General features: G+C 39.2%; 1 protein-coding gene across 1 annotated transcript in view; it reads right to left on the bottom strand.

Annotated features, from left to right (window-relative positions):
• LOC126198885 (uncharacterized) overlaps nucleotides 1-17322 on the bottom strand; it is a 314084-nt gene that overhangs the window by 44547 nt on the left and 252215 nt on the right. The window contains exons 3-4 of the mRNA XM_049935494.1: nucleotides 12501-12632; nucleotides 12037-12145 (exon numbers count right to left, since the gene is read on the bottom strand). Coding sequence (XP_049791451.1) covers nucleotides 12037-12145; nucleotides 12501-12632 — 241 coding nt within the window. The remainder of the gene's footprint in view (nucleotides 1-12036; nucleotides 12146-12500; nucleotides 12633-17322) is intronic.

Genomic DNA, 17322 nt, shown 5'->3' with positions numbered 1-17322 from the left:
AAATACACTCCTGGAAATGGAAAAAAGAACACATTGACACCGGTGTGTCAGACCCACCATACTTGCTCCGGACACTGCGAAAGGGCTGTACAAGCAATGATCACACGCACGGCACAGCGGACACACCAGGAACCGCGGTGTTGGCCGTCGAATGGCGCTAGCTGCGCAGCATTTGTGTACCGCCGCCGTCAGTGTCAGCCACTTTGCCGTGGCATATGGAGCTCCATCACAGTCTTTAACACTGGTAGCATGCCGCGACAGCGTGGACGTGAACCGTATGTGCAGTTGACGGACTTTGAGCGAGGGCGTATAGTGGGCATGCGGGAGGCCGGGTGGACGTACCGCCGAATTGCTCAACACGTGGGGCGTGAGGTCTCCACAGTACATCGATGTTGTCGCCAGTGGTCGGCGGAAGGTGGACGTGCCCGTCGACCTGGGACCGGACCGCAGCGACGCACGGATGCACGCCAAGACCGTAGGACCCTACGCAGTGCCGTAGGGGACCGCACCGCCACTTCCCAGCAAATTAGGGACACTGTTGCTCCTGGGGTATCGGCGAGGACCATTCGCAACCGTCTCCATGAAGCTGGGCTACGGTCCCGCACACCGTTAGGCCGTCTTCCGCTCACGCCCCAACATCGTGCAGCCCGCCTCCAGTGGTGTCGCGACAGGCGTGAATGGAGGGACGAATGGAGACGTGTCGTCTTCAGCGACGAGAGTCGCTTCTGCCTTGGTGCCAATGATGGTCGTATGCGTGTTTGGCGCCGTGCAGGTGAGCGCCACAATCAGGACTGCATACGACCGAGGCACACAGGGCCAACACCCGGCATCATGGTGTGGGGAGCGATCTCCTACACTCGCCGTACACCACTGGTGATCGTCGAGGGGACACTGAATACTGCACGGTACATCCAAACCGTCATCGAACCCATCGTTCTACCATTCCTAGACCGGCAAGGGAACTTGCTGTTCCTACAGGACAATGCACGTCTGCATGTATCCCGTGCCACCCAACGTGCTCTATAAGGTGTAAGTCAACTACCCTGGCCAGCAAGATCTCCGGATCTGTCCCCCATTGAGCATGTTTGGGACTGGATGAAGCGTCGTCTCACGCGGTCTGCACGTCCAGCACGAACGCTGGTCCAACTGAGGCGCCAGGTGGAAATGGCATGGCAAGCCGTTCCACAGGACTACATCCAGCATCTCTACGATCGTCTCCATGGGAGAATAGCAGCCTGCATTGCTGCGAAAGGTGGCTATACACTGTACTAGTGCCGACATTGTGCATGCTCTGTTGCCTGTGTCTATGTGCCTGTGGTTCTGTCAGTGTGATCATGTGATGTATCTGACCCCAGGAATGTGTCAATAAAGTTTCCCCTTCCTGGGACAATGAATTCACGGTGTTCTTATTTCAGTTTCCAGGAGTGTAGTACAAAACCTATCAAACACACCTCTTTTGTACTCCACACTATTCACCCCAGGTGAGTTTGTCACTCACTGCCATGGCACCACAGCATGCAGAGATGGCTGTGGCCATGTGTGTGTCAGTTGCACATGTATGAATATAAACTATTATGAATACTAACTTTTATCAGATTCATTGAGTCATACTCTGAGTAACTTTCATTCCAGTGACATCTTCATATCAACGACATGGTCATTTGTATATTTCCGTCATAAATCAGGCAATCTGGAGTATTACCTGACTACGTATGTAAACTAAACCCAATACTGTCAAACAATGGAAAATACAGGATGGAATATAACAAATGTGTCTGTCGTCTATTGTTGATGAAGGCCTTAATGGCCAAAAACTTTAATTGTGAGAGTCTTTTTGTTGTGCCTATCTGTGACTTGGCATCTATGCTGTATGGTGAAAACCAATATTGTTATATGTTTCTGTTAGAACTCGATTGAGAAAGTGCACTGTAAACTTTTTGCCACTGCCATACTGATTCATATGTTATTGAGTGTCTACTTGTGGTTAATATTCTATGCGAGATCTGAGACTGGTTGTCATGTTGCTATGAGTTGGGAATCAAAGTGAAAATTAGTCAAACTAACTGAGCCAAAAGTTCTTGGCATTCTTTGGAAGGATTATGTGTAGTTCTTTTAAACATTTAAAGTAATTAGTTTCCTTTTCACATAAGACTCTTTCTGCAACAATGGATTTTCAGTTAAGTGTTGATTGTCAACATACATACTAACTATCAATGCTTTAGCAAGTCATTCTATATTATTCAGATTTGAAGACTGGACTTCAGTAGCAGTGGATGACATGACTGACATGATTTTAGATGGGTTAAGTATTTATACATGTATTTTATTATTATTTAGTAACTTATGGATGATTTTACATCTAAAATTTTTTATCTATCATATTATATTAATGTTTTCATTTTCACTTGATTACATAAAGCACAAATGTGGGTCATTTCCAAAGCATCCTTCCAGAAGGATGTCAGAATAACGTAGAATATTTTTTTCTTTACAAAAACTGAATTACATTGAATGACTTGCATGTAATACTTTTTACTGATGATGGTATACCTAATAACGGAATGTATATGGCCATCTCACCACCACTGAATGCTACTGCAGAAGAATAATGAGCGTATGGCATTGGTGGCCGGGAGACCCCTCGCGGGCCGGTTCGGCCTCCGCTCCACAAGTTCTTTAATGCCACTACAGTGACTTGCGAGTGAATGAGGATGAAATGATGATGAAAGACACACAACAATCAGTCATATTGAGGCAGAGAAAATCCCTGACCCCACCGGGAATGAAACCCGGGACCCCATTCGTGGGAAGCAAGAATGCTACCGCAAGACCACGAACTGTGGACACCGAAGACTTAACAGATGAAGATTCAGGCACAGAAGACAATCCACCTATTGATAATTATCCCAGAAATCAAGTACATGAAAGTTTTTTTAGTTACTGAATCAGATTCATTGAGCTCATTCACTGAATTTCCCTCAGGCAACATAAATACCTATATCTCACAGCCTAACATATTGCTTGGTACATCTGGAGAATGTAGCAGTATACTAAGCTCTCAAGTATTATCCCCACCCTCAAAAATTCAAAGACAAGAGAAAAAAACTGACACAAGGAAAGAGCTGAGTTGTGAGTGGACAAAAGATGATTTATCTGTGCAGGTGTAGAATGGTCACTCATGGTTACTACCCTAAATATGAGGGGGGAAGCCCTTTACAATATTTTCAGCTGGTTCTTGATCAAGATGTTATCAGATTTATTGTTACATGCACTAACCAATATAATGCAAAAGAGGAACAGGTCAGATGATTTTACAGAAGATGATATGCTAATATTCACAGCTGTTCTTGCTCTCAGTGGCTATATTGTGGTGTGAAGGACGAAAATATATTGGCAAGTGGGAATTGATAGCCATAATATACTTGTATCTAATACTATATCAAGAGACAGATTTGTTCTATAATGACTAATTTAAATGCCCACAACAATGAAGACCTTGACAAAACAGACTGATTTGCAAACATTTGTGAGTTATTATCAATGCCCAATGAAAGATTTCAAACTTTAGTGATGCATGAGCATAATAATCCAATAGATGAATCACTGGTTCCCTATTTGAGACATTATTGCAAACAATTCATAAAATGCTATGCCATTTTTAAAATTGTGTTACATATTTTACTTCAAGTAGGTTAATAATCACTGTTTATTTCACGAAAACCTATCTGTTGTGGTTAAAAATTCTGGTGCAGTGATACAAGTGAGGGGTACCCTGTGTGGCTGGAACCATATCAGGGAGATGGCACTTGTAGTGACAAATATATTGACAGTGTGGTTACAGTAGCAGCAAACTATGATCATGTTCTGCCTTTGAAGATGGTTGGAAATTTTTCCAAGGAAAGAAGCAAACTATGCCTGTGCCTCAACCAAAACTCGTCCAGGCTTACAGTAATAACATGGGTGGCACTGACGGTGCAGGTCAAAATATATCACTTTTCTACATGAGTCAGAGGCAAAAAGTGATATTTTCCAACAATAGCTGACTTGATTGATATAGCACAGCAAAATGCCTGGAATTTTATGTACATATAGAGAGGGACTTATTGAGCATCTTGCATTTTGCTGATGGATTGCTATTACAATTCTTGAATGAACCAAGAGAGTTAGCAGCAACAAAGGAAAGCCTTCTAAAAGACAAAAGATGGATTATATGATGGAAAGAGCATTATGTTTCTGATCTGTCAGTGGATAGCAACACACAGAAGACAATACAACTTCAATGTAGAAGGTTTAAAAAAAGAGCTACTACTGTGTGTGTTATGCATGATTTGGTACTTCATTTGTTTTGCTTCATTACTTTTCACAAAAAATGAAGCACTTTGTGTTGAAATGATAAATGGTGTTTTTATGTCACACTGTATTGATATCCTTCCAGGAGGACAGCTCATTATGCTTGGACTAAGGGTTCAATTTATGTAAAATCAATGTACAGCATTTGTATGACCTATTAGTGGTATAATTAACCATCTTTTAATTCAGAGTAACAAAAAATTCAGTACCATCTGAGTTAAATACTGTGTTAAGTACATTATCTGAGAATTCTCTACAAAACTAAATTTTAGCAGCATGACAGGCATCCAATGATGGTTCGATGACCACAAACACAAATCAAAGGTGAGATATTTTTCATTTCTGAGCCAGTTCGCACCCAGTACTCTCTGTCACTTAACATTATTCATGTAGTGAATACTTTAACCAAATCGTTCAACACTTTGACTATGGCTTGTTGTGCTTCGAAATATACATATATGAAGTCATTCTTTTCTTACAGCATTACTGCTCAGCTAGTTTCAACCAAGATATATATGATTACAACACTTAAAATAAAAATTATTATTATACAGGACACAGGCACTTAAAACTAATGGAAGAACAAATAGGTGCAACCAGTATTTTTACAAGAAACTTCTACACAACAGGAAGAATATCAATGTGCTGCCCACTTTCAAAAATAAATTACAGCAGCACCAGATTCTGAAATGAAATGAAACGACAGAACAGCATTGATGGATGTGAGTCCCCACCTGGGGAATTCGGCTGCTGAGTTGCAAGTGTTTCCAGTTGACACCACACAGGGCAACTTGCATTTCATTGATGATGAAATGATGATGAGGACAACACAACACTCAGTCCCTGAGTGGAGCAAATGTCTGCTACGGAAGCAGACACCTGACTCTGATTTAGCCATATAACCGCATGGTATATATATATATATATATATATATATATATATATATATATGTGTGTGTGTGTGTGTGTGTGTGTGTGTGTGTGTGCGAGTGTATACCTGTCCTTTTTTCCTCCTAAGGTAAGTCTTTCCGCTCCCGGGATTGGAATGACTCCTTATCCTCTCCCTTAAAACCCACACCCTTTCGTCTTTCCCTCTCCTTCCCATATTTCCTGATGAGGCAACAGTTTGTTGCGAAAGCTTGAATTTTGTGTGTGTGTTTGTGTTTGTTTGTGTGTCTATCGACCTGCCAGCACTTTCGTTCGGTAAGTCACATCGTCTTTGTTTTTAGATATATTTTTCCCACGTGGAATGTTTCTCTCTCTCTCTCTCTCTCTCTCTCTCTCTCTCTCTCTATATATATATATATATATATATATACAAAGATGATGTGACTTACCGAACGAAAGCGCTGGCAGGTCGATAGACACACAAACAAACACAAACACACACACAAAATTCAAGCTTTCGCAACAAACTGTTGCCTCATCAGAAAAGAGGGAAGGAGAGGGAAAGACGAAAGGATGTGGGTTTTAGGGGAGAGGGTAAGGAGTCATTCCAATCCCGGGAGCGGAAAGACTTACGTTAAGGGGAAAAAAGGACAGGTATACACTCGCACATACACACATATCCATCCACACATATACGTGGAATGTTTCCCTCTCTCTCTCTCTCTCTCTCTCTCTCTCTCTCTCTCTCTCTCTCTCATACTTCGAATGCACATGACAGCCATCTCCAGCAGCTTAGATCTGGTATGAGCTGCTGGAGATGGTGGTCATGTGCATTCGAAGTATGCTTCCTTGTGTGAATGAATATGTGTGCGTTTTGCTTTCTGAAGCACACTTTAGATGAAAGTTAAATGGATATCAGTCTTTTCATTGTGCATATCTACAACTCAATGAACTCAATGTGTCATGTGTCTTCTTTAGGGTGAGTAGCAATGTATCCTCTTTCTCATGTTGTTGATATTGAAAACTGGAGTTTCCATTGCCAAATTACACAAATTAGAAAAATAAGATGCTACTGAATGGAAAAAGAGCTGCTGCCTCTTCAGTTACACTATACAACTGCTGTTACCTGTTATTAGGATCTTAATACTTTCTTATAACAATGATATTTTTTGAAGGAAGTATGTTCCTACATCTACAAATACTGAGAACTATTTACAGTACATTACTATTTGTCATGAAGCTCTACAATAAACACTGTTACTTGTGATGTAGTTACAGAACTTCTCAGTCCCTGAACCTATACATTCAGAAAATTTGCAGAAAGAATGGTTAATGAGGTAATTTATTGCTTTTTGTTGAATGGGACCTTGTTGAGTACCTTCCTGCAAAAGTATATAATTCCGATAAAAGGAATTTTTTAAGATGTGTGGTTATCACAATATTCTTACTGCTTGTTATTATGCGAAAATTCCATAAGATGACAGCTAGTGACAATATGCAGAATATGTCAACTTTCTTGTCTGTAGATCAAGAGAGTGAAAGATGCTTCTGAGGACATAACATGCTGAAATGAGCTTCTTGATTGGTTTATCTGTGACCTCATTTTAAGCTGTTACCGAAGTGGACCCCAAGGTATGTTACAGAATATGTTTCATGTCCATTTATAATGTTATCAGTTCATTACAGCTGGTTTGAAATTGCTTAATCTGAACCTTTGTTAGCTTATGACTTAAACCATTAGTTGTGAACCATCTGTAGGCCTGTTCAGCTATCATCAGGTCTGCCTCTGTAGCTCTTTAGTCAGTGTGCCTGACTGCTAGGCAGGCAATTCAGCTTCATTGCCTGGTACTAACAGGGAGTTTTCCTTGGCAGGGACTACTGGAATGCTATGCACTTAGCCTCATGATGCCAACTGAGGAGCTACGTGAGTGAGAAGTAGAAGCTCCAAGATCAAGATGAAGCTGGTGGCAGAGCATGACATTTAGTTCGGGCCCTTGATTAATATGCCTGTATCACCAATTTCTGAACCACAGTTTAAAGGCACTGGAACATCATTTATGCAGGTTACAAGCCAGAGTGAGCCCGGTACTGATCCTTCTGGTGTGACACATGTTATGTTCCACCATTCTGAGCTTAAGTTTCTTGCATGTGAATCAGTCTGTTACTGAGACACTCTGCTTTTCTGTTATGAAGATAAAATGCCATTTATGCCTGAGGGATGCTATTAATGCCACTTCAGTTTGCCACACAGAATTATGTGATCCACAAAATCAATGGCTTTGACAAGATCACACAATATACCAAGAGAATAATCTTTCTTGTTTAGCTGTGCTAGTACCTCACTAGTGAAGTATTTTATTGCTTTCTCAATAGAAAATCATTAAATTAGCTGAACAGAGAAGTAGTTAACATATTCTGTTCCATTAAATGAGTCAGTATTCTATCACATACCACTTTATCAAATATTATTTAAAATATTAGAAGGTGTGGTTGCTTATCTTCAGTTTTGTAGATAGGTTTTACTACAGCATATTTAAGAAGCCATGAACCATTGATGATTGCAGAGGTAGCTTGAGGCTAATCCTATCAATTCAGCACGAAACTGAAATAGACTATTAGAAACACTACCATATCCAGCAGAACTACTACTTTTCAGTGACCTGATGAATTTTGTATCCTTATGGGTTTATTTTTTTAAATAACATTTGTTGGTGGTGAACACAGTGTCTCTACAAGAAAATCTGATACATCCTTATTTGATTCCTTATTACTGGGTGCAGCATTTACTGCCATTGTGAGGAAGCAGTTGCTGAATTTGCTGGCCATTTCTGGCAGCCCTTTTTTCTGGGGTCAATATTTTTGTCTGTTTCTTGTTCAATAATGTTCCAAAAGTTTTTTGCCTTATACTTAGAATGTTTTAATTTTTGAGTATAGTACATGAGTTTTGATATTTTAATGACAAACTGGAGGAGTTTGCAATACAGTGGATAAGGGAGTTTCAAATCATGACTTTTAATACCTGAAGTTATACACCCCTTACCTTTAGTTCTGATCAGTTTCTCCCTCATTTGTTTTCATGAGAAAACAAGACTGGAAGTGCTGTAGGAATAATAGGAAGAGTTAAACTTGCCATCAATGCTGCCTGCTTTGTAAATTTCTCTTTAACGTTCTTCCAACAGTTTTTCACTAAACACTGAACAAGTAACTCTTTATGATTCTGTGATACAATATTTCTCTTCTATGGCTGGTACCTAACTGTTGAGTATATTTTACTGTTAACATTTGCTCATCATGGCCAGATAAAGCACTGAACCAATGCAGGTTTTTGAGTCTAAAAACAAATTGTCAAAAGCTGTTGCACAATGTCCTTCAATCCTCAAAGGCAATTTTACTGTGGAAAATCACCCCAAGCAGAACATCAACAACTTTACGTGCCCTTGGTCACAAATTGACATTAAAGTCTGACAGAAAATTGACTTTAAAGTCTCCACAGTTAATGATTCTCCAGTTAGATCTGATTAACCTTATTAAAGCTGTTTCTAGCAGTATTACGAAGCTGAAAATACTTCCTGCTGGTGGCCTGTAAACTGTCCATGCTATATGCTTCTTGATTAGCCACAATGGCACAGCATTCAAGATGCTGTAAACACAACATTCATTAAATTGAAGGACCTGGGTCTTCACTCATTTCTTCAGGTTACCGTACCACAGTCGGTAAAAAAATAACTCTTATAGAATTTTTGAGTAGAATCATTTTGTTATCCGTCCAGCTATCTGCTTGCCTGCCTACCTGTGTGACTGTTAAAATCCCTTTTTGTGAGGAATGAGTTGAGGTATCAAGTTGAAATTTATGCCAAATTATGGTCCCTTGGTGGTGAAAAAATAGTTTAAGCTTCTAACTCAATGTAATCAAAAGATTCTGTCATTTATTTAACATATTTTGATGCTCACAAACTCACTCATCAAAACCTATATGTGAACCATGTATGTGGATGTTAGGCCTGGCGGTCTAGTGATAAAGCACATGCCACAATGCTGAGAGGTTGTGGTACTGAATCTCAGTCAGACCACAGAAGTTTTGGTCTTCTTTTTAACCTAGTTTCCACCTCTCGTTGGTGTGAGGCATCACCAGAACCAACATGTGGTTTGAATTCCACTTGAAACTGTAGGACCCCTTTGCCTGGTTGGATAATTGGGGTATGTTAGAGACACACAAGTTGCCAAAGTGATGTCCAATAGAAAGACTTGCACCTGGCCATTGAGCCACAACAAATTATTATTATATTAATCAAACAATGGAAAATCCAGGATGGAATGTTTGTGTGAGTGTGTGTGTGCATGAGTTTGTATGTATGTCTGCTGCTGACAAAGGCCTTAATGGCCGAAAGCTGTAAATGTGTGAATCTTTTTGTTGTGCCTATCGCAACTCAGCATCTCCGCTATATGGTGAGTGGTAACTTTCCTTCTCTAGTATTATTATTATCTAAATATGTAATCATCATCAGAGTACATGTCCTACTTGCACTCATGTTTCTTTCTTTCTTTCTTTCTTTCTTTCTTTTGTCTTCTTAAGTGTTCTACATTGGTTTAGTATAAGTACCGCAGACGCAAGTACACTACAGCAGTGTGATATTAGGTTTTAGCCATCAATATGAACCTGTTCAATTTCAATTATGTCCATAAGACATCCTGGTATTCATAAATAATCTGCTGAAATTCTATCCATCTTTCATTTTCCTGTACGGATCTGAGAAATTCATTATCTTTATTTACAGGATTCTGATGTTTTGATAGAAGGCACAAAATGCATTAGCTTTCATGTTCTCAGATTTGTTCAAGTTGCAGTATTTGTTGTGGTATTAACTGATGATCCAGAAAGTTACCTGCAACCTCTAAAATTATAACATAATCTTTCCTAAGATCCTTTCTCAAAGAGAATCACAGGTCACATCCCTGAGCCCTGCACTTGGTTTAAAAATACTATTTGCCTGGTATTATCACTTCAAAAAGATGAAACAATGGAAGCTTTCATGACCAGATGTCTTAGCTGCTGGTGATTCTTCTAGGTTATTTGGCCATGGCCCATGAAACATTTGCATTCCTAATGTTTTGTCCAGATCTGCACTAGACATCTTCAGAACTGCTCCTGGTTCTGTTGAGTCTAGTCGACTGATGTGTTAGATGTCGGAGTGTGACATAAATACTGTGCAAAAGTGGCATCACTGAGTTTATACATGATCAGTAGAGATGATCCTTCTTCCAAAAGATGAAATAATGAAAGCTTTCATGACCAGATGTCTTAGCTGCTGGTGGTTCTTCTAGGCTATGTGGCCATGGTCCATGAAACATTTGCATTCCTAAAGTTTTGTCCAGATCTGCACTAGACATCTTCAGAACTGCTCCTGGTTCTGTTGAGTCTAGTTGACTGATGGGTCAGATGTCAGAGAGTGACATAAATACTGTGCAACTGAGTTCATACATGATCAGTAGAGATTACCCTTGTCAGAGATAAAACTTAATTAAGAATTGTCACCTCACAAAGATAAAACTTATCTACAATTCTGTAAAGCCACTGTCCATATGTCACTAAGTTTCATGGCTTCTTTCTTTTAAAACAATCCCCATTTCATATATATTTCAATGGCTTCTCTATATAGCCATGGATAGTGATTCATCACTGTAGATGAAATTTTGGTTTCAAAAAACTTCACTCCGTGATTTGCTAACTGAAGAGCATGCTTTGCTATGGTTGATTTTCATATTTTTCCTCATTGGCAAATACTTTTATGTTCCTTTAGTAATGTATTCATGTTTCTCTTGATCATTATTATCCATGGCTGTTTAGAGAAGCCATAGAAATATATAAACATGGGGGTAATTTTAACAGAACAGATGAAGACATGGAAAGTGATATATGGACAATGGCTCTACAAGACTCAATAGGTAAGTTTTGTCTTTGACAAGCAACAGTCAATAGTTAAGTTTTGTCTCTGACAAGGATTATCTCTGCTGTTCTTGTATAAAGTTGCATGCCTCTTTTCAACAGTATTAATGTCACTTGATCAGTACCTCAGAAGATATCCAGTGCAGCTCTGGATAAAACATTATGAATGGAAAAGTTTCATGGACCATGGCCAAACAAACCAGAAGATTCATTAGCAACTTTCCAAATACTTCTTTACCAGTTCTGAGAGCCCCTTCCCATTACTATTACCAAACAATAGGACCTTCTGCTTCTGAAATTCTTGGGTTGTCTCTGTGTTTTTGTCCTCAGTCTCTTAAGCACTGAAGCTATTGGAGACAGTTAGACTGAAGCAATCAGTCTTGCAATGTCTAGTGTCTTCTGGTCTGCAGCTCATAATCTGCTAAAACCCCTTGTGCTACTGCCAAAACCTTGTGCTACTGCCAAATTAGCTCAAAGTATCGAGACAAGCTGCTCTTTTTCAAGCACTGTATAGCAGTACTGACAATCATTGCCTCTCCAGAACTAATCAGTGTCATTCGATGTATAGGTTGTACAGTATCACAATATCCCCTATGAAAATAACAACACTTCTTACATTGATTGTCATTCTTGATCATTCTGAGCTAGTTAGTATAAATAGATGGCATAATCAAATGAGGCTCTTTGGACAAAAGCTGGTGTACTACAAGTAGTTGTTGCCACAGACTGACTAACAAAAGTAAAAAGATTAATAATGAAATGCTCACCATACTGATATTTTGCTATTGTATTGTCCAGAATTTGCAAGTCTTTTAAAATGAAAACAATCTAGAAATAAAGAATGTGTTGCTTACCTCTAAATCTATTACTCTGTTTTTTCCTCCATAGAACATACAAAACTACAGAAATAACAACAATGGCAAGTAGAACGGCAACAGCTACCAGAGCTCTGAACATGTTTGTCTGAAAAATAAAATTGATAAAAATTTAATTTTTATTCTCAAAAGTCAACTCATAATTCGGATTTGAAAAACATGATAAATTTTATTAATGCACAATTAGGCTGAAACTTTACAACAATTATGTACTGTATCATTACAACTATTTATCGGAACAATAGAGGACTTATTAACTTTATTAAATTTGATGTATAGTATAATTTTATGACCTAATTCCTGATTCATAAGGGTACTGAGAAGATTTCAATGTGAAGTTTCATTTTATAACTAACACATTAATAATATTTAATAGACAATTTCTTTGGGTATGCAAAATGCTTAGCACATACCTAAACATTTAGATTGTGTCTTTGTCTTACCTCATAATCATTCTCATAAACATCCTCCCAATCTTTTCTGACAACAAGTTCAACAGATTTAATATTATATGCAGGGTCATGGAGAGACTTTGAGACACAGCGGTAGAATCCTGATTCAGCTGAGGATACACCCTGCAAATAACATCTTCTGCTTAGCAATGCATTCCAGTATATGACCTAAAACAGCTATAAATAGGACATTTGCAGTGTTCTTTCAAAAAGTGTGACCTTAAGTTGTATAGCAAAACATTACATTGTGGGGAATAAACAAAGTGTCTGTGGGAACTATCAGTTTATAGAGCCAAGTATGGTGGATTACAACCAAAAGAAAGACTTAGTGATCTCTTCAATATTGGCCATTATTACTGTAGGCACCCAGAAACATGGAAAACAGCCAAAATAATACAGATTTCTAAAATATGTGAAGTAATGCAGCCTATTTCAGAGATGTAACTGTGCTAAGTCCTGGGTACATGTTATAGAGACAAAAATTAAAAACAGTATAAAGATTATCAGCAAAACAAAATTCAGTGAATAGCATTGTGGTTTTTAAGAAAGAATGCTCATGTATTAACAATTATGTCATGGGTGTACACCCAACCTACCCCTCCCTAGAAAGAAATGACCTTTGTAAAATGAACTCAAATCCTGCCCTACCACATATCAGCTCAGTGTCACTTTGAAGAAAGTTAGAACATTTAATGGATACTGATTAATGGCTAGTGTACCCAGAACCATTTGTCATTAACTCTCAAACCTATTTTGCCAATCACCATGAAACAAATACAAGTTACTGTCCCACTTATGTACACAACTAATCAACACATTATTCTTGGAAGGAATGTTTTTAAATTAATTTAAGTAAGCACTGATAAAACCAATTCATAAAAAGGGAAATGAATACAAACCAGAAAATTGTAGACTCGTAACTCTTCTACCGATTGTATCAAGAATATTTGAATGAGCTTACACACAGAGACTCATTACATTTCTGATGCAATATGTAGTACTCAATGAAAGACAGTCTGGCTTACCGAAAGATAAATGCTCCAAAGATGCAATCATAGATCTCACTGAGAATGTCATAAGCTATATAGATTCTAAAAATAAATGTGTAGGGATTTTGGAGTTTAACAAATGCTTTTGACTGTGTAAGTAATAAAGCATTAGTAGAAATGTTAGATGTCCATGGAAGGCAGGAGATAAAATCCTATCATACCTGGAAAAACAGAAGACAATATACTGAAACTACGAAGACACCAGGAGAGAAATCAAGATCTGAAATGAGAATTCTACATTTCCATCCCATAGGGAATTACTCTTGGCCCACTGATCTTTATATTATACACAATCACATGTCAGACACACTTAATTATGACAATATAATTAGTTGTATGAATCACACTATTCTATATTCTAGGATAATGACTAGGGACAGAAAAATTTCACATAAACATTAGCACAAAAATAATGCATAACTGGTATTTTTTAGCAACACAACATGAAATAGGTGGTTTTTACTAAGTATCATGAAAATTGGAATTTCTGTGTTTCTGTTTAAAAATGTTATAATTCTGAAATCAGAAATTTACTAATTGTCACTGAACACTTACTCTGGATTTTAACTTTGTTCTCAAAGCTGAGGTTTGTGTTTAGTCTTTAAATACAGTTAATTTCCCATGTAGAGAATTATGGTTCTAGATGTCATATCAAACAAAAGTACCGTGCTTCCAGTGATGTCAATTCTGGTAGCTGTTGTAGTCACACACATCACATTTCCTGACTCTTTTCATCAACAAGTTTACCCAAAAATGACTCATTTTTGGGAGATTTTTAATAAAGTAGATCAATTAAAGATTCTTTATAAGTGTGGGACAATGAAATTTTGGTGACGAAACCTATGGTGTGACCGCCAGACACCACACTTGCTAGGTGGTAGCCTTTAAATCGGCCGTGGTTCGTTAGTATACGTCGGACCCACGTGTCGCCACTATCAGTGATTGCAGACCGAGCGCCGCCACACGGCAGGTCTAGAGAGACTTCCTAGCACTCACCCCAGTTGTACAACCAACTTTGCTAGTGATGGTTCACTGACAAAATACGCTCTCATTTGCCGAGACGATAGTTAGCATAGCCTTCAGCTACGTCATTTGCTACGACCTAGCAAGGCGCCATTATCAGTTATTATTGATATTGATTCATGTACCATCATGACCGACGTTCTTCATTAATGGATTAAAGTTAAGTGTTCCACCAGCTATGTCCGTTTTTCTAAATTCTAATTTCCTTGTCCTGTCCAGACCTCACGCCAGCCTGCGTGAGCTAAAACGCGTGCCTTTCAGCCTCCTCTAGTAACACGGTGTTGGCTCTCCTGCCAACCAAAACAAAACCAATAAGCTTTTGAAAAATATTAAGGGACAAATTCTTCTGACAGGGGTGAAGGAATCACTTACATGCAATATGTTGTACTGTCAAATCAGACGAACAATTCTTCTGCCTACAGATCCTAGCAAGGCAGTGGTTCACAGCCTGATATTCCTGTTTCAACCTAAATAAAACCTTAAGCTACATCAAGTCAAATATAATTCTCAAGCTTTTGATGGCCATCTCCACCATCATCATCAGGAGTAAAACTACTGACTGCCAGGGCTGGCACAGTTTTCTGTTTACATAGCCATGGTCGTAGGCTCTCGCACTAATCAGAGAGGCCAAATGATGCATGCATGGAAGGTGATTGGGCAGCTCATAGCAATTCTGGTCTGCTGTGGGTCTGACTGACATCAGGTGGCACAATGGGCTAGCGCCACTTTTGAAACTGATGCTTTTGTCTCCCTACAAGGATGACACAATTATTGTTGCTTCCTTTTGACATCCAAAGCCTGCCCCCATGCCCTACTGAGTATGTATCCCTGGTCTCTGTTAAGGTTGTTGCTGTTCATTCTAATCTCAGCCACATCTTTTGTAACCAAATCCCAGTACGTTGACACATGAGCCAACACTCTCAGGTTTTCAGACAGTATTTTGTGTCCATTTCCCATGCAATGCTCAGCTTTGGCCAGCTTGTCAAATTCCTTTTGTTTAATATGTCGATTGTGCTCAATGTAATGCTCTGTAACTGTGCAAATTGTCTCACTTATAAAGATGCTGTCGCATTTGCAAGGGACACCATACACACCAGGCACACAAAGAGCTGTATCATCTTTAACAGGGTGCAGTGTATGTTGCATCTTCGGGACAGTATATCTTGTATCTTGGGGGTGGACCGGGACACTAGTCTCAGTCCATGTCTCTGTAGCACATGTCCTAACTTGCTGCTCATTGCCCCAAAGTATGGCAGGAAAGCAGCTGGCTTGGCCTCTTGAGCTGATTCACAAGGCATCCTTCTTTGGTGACACCTGAAAACCTTCGCAATGTCTCTCTTGCTATAACCATTCTCTCTGAACACATATCTCAAGTGCTGCAATTCAGACTGTAGGTGATCATCATCAGAAAAAGCTTTTGCTCTGTGTATCAATGGGTTCAGGATTGCTTTCTTATGTACGGGAGCTGCTATTAGTTGCCCAATCACCTTGCAAGCAAGTGTTATTTCATTTCTCTCTCACTGGTGCCAGAGGCCACAATCATAGCTACATAAGTGGGAAACCATGCCAACCCCAGCAGTCAGTGCTCCGAACAATGATCGCAGAACTCAAGAACTTTATTCAAACTGACATGGCTTGACTTGTGGAGTCAATGAGCAAAACACACTTTATCATCGCAGCACCATCCAACTGTATGATTGCAGTGTAATGATCCACATGGCTTTATAACTCACGTCCAAGTGAGTCAGTGAAAGTTCATCAGTGGGGTTCATTGTGAGTTCACCAAAGTTCATCATAAATGAAGCGAAGTGTTAAGGATTACTCAACAACTGGCACTTTATCATTAGCAGACATGAGCCTGTCTGCACCCTTTCTTGGTTAGAGAACACCAGCTATGCAGGCCAGAGCCCATATATTAGCAGTTGTAACAGAGCTGCCACAGAGCCAAAATATGCCACTCAGAAGCAAATTATCCATGAGGATAGGAACCACCATAGTCTGGGCAGTGACTTGGTAATTGACATGGACTCTGGATGGTTGTTCACTTATGACAGTGGTTGTTTGTTTATGGAACTTGGTTCTCAACCTGGATTCATTTGGTATTTTATTTGAACTGGATATACATCTGTGAGTGTGTTCCAATAAAGGAACGTTTATGTACTTGTTCTAATTATTTGTGTGTAGTGATGCTGCAGAATGAATTAAAACACAACCATATGATTATAACAATGAATTATATTAATGCTGAAATAGCAAAGAATCTTTTATATACCAGGAATAACAAATCACACCTGTGTAGATATTCTGAAGGAATTGAAATCCCTTCATAATTTAATGGAAGAAACTTTTCATACCAGTAGTAAAGGTGCACATTGTAAGTTGTCTGGTGTTATGCTGGAGATAGTTTGTCTTCCTTCTTGTAAGACAAGACTCCGTGTGGAATGTCAGATCCCTTAATCAGGCAGGTAGGTTAGAAAATTTAAAAAGGGAAATGGATAGGTTAAAGTTAGATATAGTGGGAATTTTGAAGTTCGGTGGCAGGAGGAACAAGACTTCTGGTCAGGTGACTGCAGGGTTATCAACACAAAGTCAAGTAGGGGTAATGCAGGAGTAGGTTTAATAATGAATAGGAAAGTAGGAATGCGGGTAAGCTACTACAAACAGCATAGTGAACGCATTATTGTGGCCAAGATAGATACGAAGCCCACACCTACTACAGTAGTACAAGTTTATATGCCAAC

The sequence above is a fragment of the Schistocerca nitens genome, chromosome 8, assembly GCF_023898315.1.
Source record: "Schistocerca nitens isolate TAMUIC-IGC-003100 chromosome 8, iqSchNite1.1, whole genome shotgun sequence".
NCBI classification, from domain to species: Eukaryota; Metazoa; Arthropoda; class Insecta; order Orthoptera; family Acrididae; genus Schistocerca; species Schistocerca nitens.
Note: the sequence above shows the minus strand (reverse complement) of the source record. Positions and strands in the feature narration are given on the sequence as shown.